The 3010-nt window shown below is 28.8% G+C and overlaps 1 protein-coding gene across 1 annotated transcript; it reads right to left on the reverse strand.

Moving 5' to 3' along the window:
• Positions 1–1842: 1842 nt before the first annotated feature.
• Positions 1843–2725, reverse strand: LOC110658694 (uncharacterized). The gene has a single exon (XM_021816418.2). The coding sequence runs from the start codon at positions 2665–2667 to the stop codon at positions 2023–2025; it is 645 nt and encodes a 214-aa protein (XP_021672110.2). The 5' UTR covers positions 2668–2725; the 3' UTR covers positions 1843–2022.
• Positions 2726–3010: the final 285 nt, after the last annotated feature.

The following is a 3010-nucleotide window of genomic DNA, read 5'->3' on the forward strand; positions in this document are numbered from 1 at the left end:
GAAGCAGTTGATGCTTGGATGGGCCTCTACCAAATATGGGCCTAATAAGTAGGCATTTTGAAGCTGAAAAACCAACAAGCTATTAAATTTTAGTGAAGTTTTTTTAGTTCAGTGGTATTTCAATCCTTTCTAGATCTTTACTTTTATTTTTTTTTTTTTGCATTTTCTGCCATTTAATAGTGTTTCTTTTATTATTTGAAATATATACATATATTTTTTTTTTCTAGAGAAGAGTATTTTATATGATATAGAGTATAGATTACTCCTTCGATAAAATATCTAAATTTGGAAATTATCAAATTGAGCTCGTAAAAAGATTATAGAGTCAAAAAGTAGAGCATGCAACTTGTCTATTATCGAATCTACATGCCTTATTAATACTATCAAATATTATAAATTTTTTATATTATTTTTGTATGAGTGGTTACTTTCGTTTATGTAAAAATATAATATATTAATTTATATTTATCTTTTATACCTATTTCTATTTAATGAAACATTTTTTTCATTTTTATAAAAGAAAATTATTAAGAAATCAATTATTAAGTTATAAACTTCCTCAATAAACCTTAAATGAAATTATCTAAATTCTAATAATAAAAAATTTTAAAATAAATTTATTTTGAGATAATAAATTATTATTATTATTATTATTATTATTATTATTATTATTATTATTATTATCTTTTCTTTATACTTTCTCATTAAAAAGTTAGAAGACAAACTATTAAATGAAGAATTAGTACAATGCAAGCTGAAAATTTTATGAACAAATACTATAAACAAGTACTGTTTACTAATTAAATGACTTAAGAAATAGATATGTTTGAATCAAATGAGACCCTAACATTATCTGCACAAACAAACCAAGTTCCATAAAAGAGCAATTGAGCAGAAGCAGCTAATGTACAGAACATCTCTAAAGAAATAATAAACTTAACAGTATATATGTACTTCTGCCAGATTGATTAAAATCTAAATTAAACTCCCCAAGGCCTACAATAACACAATCAGTAGTGCTATACATGTATATATATATTATCTAGAAGGAAGATGTTGCCTTAAACTACCTCACCAGTAGCACTTCATCCCCTATCCATTACCACAGCAATTCTTATATTACTTCAAAATTATTGAATATGAAATATATTTATTTGCAATGCTAATATATATTGATATATACTTGCAAATCATTTTAAAATGAAACCTTATATTGTTAAAATTCAAAACTATAGTGATGTTGTTCGTAGATTTTTTCTATGGGTATAGACTTATAATTTTTTCGATGCTTAAGTCAGTATTCAGTATAACATAAAATTAACTAAAGAGAACAGTATACCTGAATGTGAAAGTTTGAGCTCCTTATATAAGTATCGAAAAGATTCCTATTTAAAGTAAGATAAGCTAACCCACCTAATATTTTCTCTTGTCTTACAGGTTCATACCCACAGGAAAAATCTATAAACAACATTATATATTTAATTAAAATTTATTTATAAATTCTGCAAGGTTTTGATTCAGTTTGGTTTAAGTATTTTAATCAATTTCTTAAAATTAGAAAACAACAAATTTCAAATGAAATTTCAGATTATAAACATGCATAGTATGGATTTACAAATGAAATCCATAAAATTCAATCTATATAATTACTACCTTTATAAGAAAATCAGTTAATTTTCCCATTTTTCATATTTTGATAATCCTTAAATAATTATCATAGTTAAGGAAGACAGGAAAAAGGGTTTATGATTAATAATTATGAGATGGAAATCAATGTTATGCAAACAAGAAACAATATTAAAGAATCAAATTCTTTTAAACATGATTTAAAGAACAACTGTATACATCAACAAATTCTCACAAATTAAATGGGCAATTTATCAACAACTTTAAAACGATCAAACTTTGTACAAATCGATCCATAAATTAAAGGGACCAAAATTAAATAAAATACTATATAACTACATGATCTATTATGTTCTTCTTCCCTTTAATAATTAACTGAAAAGAATTAATACAAAATTATGCATCATTCTCTTCTTTTTGTTTCCACTCCAACCCTAAAAATCTGCAAGGAGAATACCTAATTTTGCACTCGGAAATGGTCTCAAGTTTAGGTGACCATGTTTGTTCTCTAGACCCAACAAGCTGTTCATAGTGCTTCTTCAACTCTGGTGTGCTACAAAGAAAGCTGTTACCATTATTATTACCAGGACTAGCAGACCCACCATTTTCTTCTTCTTTACCTCTATTTAGAAGCCTTATTATGAATTCAGGCACCACCTTTATCAGAATCCTACCATTTGCACCCTTCACGTATTGGAAAGGATCATACTCACCGAAATTGATAGGTGCTGGTCTAGGGCTGGAGGAGCTGGTTAAGGCTGCAAGAGAAGCTGCAGATAGAACATGGTTGCAAGAGATGCGATCTATAGGAAAGACAAAGTAGGTTTGGCCTGGCCTGAGCTCATCATTAATGTCCAGGGCTGGTAGAGGGTGGCCAATGAAGAAAGAATCTGCATGGCAAACAATCTTGTCCGGATTATCGAACATGATCTCTCCTGCTATGTGTTTCCCTGTAAGAATCCTTGTGGTTCCTTCCCAAAAGATTAGCTTCACTGATGAAGACCTTGTTGAATGGAAACATGGAGATACAACATTTCCCATTTCAGAGAGAGAGAGAGAGAGAGAGATGAGATGGTAGGCGCTTGGTTGGAAAGAAAAACAGATAGGTTAATTATAGATAAGGGAATTGACTTGGAGAAAGTCTTTTATTCATTTGTTTGCTTTTGATAAATATTTATTATTTGTTTATTTGTAGGTTTTTTGATAGGTCGGTGGTCAACCATGCCGGCTTTGACATCTCTATCTTTTCCTATCAAGACATGTCTCGTTAATCATCGCAAATTTTAACTACCAAAAAGTCTCATTTTCCAGCCATTGTTATGACTGCTTCGAAGCTCTTGTTGTTTTAGACCAAATTATATATGTATTGTAGAAATTACTTTGT

The sequence above is a fragment of the Hevea brasiliensis genome, chromosome 16, assembly GCF_030052815.1.
Source record: "Hevea brasiliensis isolate MT/VB/25A 57/8 chromosome 16, ASM3005281v1, whole genome shotgun sequence".
In the NCBI taxonomy this organism is placed as follows: Eukaryota; Viridiplantae; Streptophyta; class Magnoliopsida; order Malpighiales; family Euphorbiaceae; genus Hevea; species Hevea brasiliensis.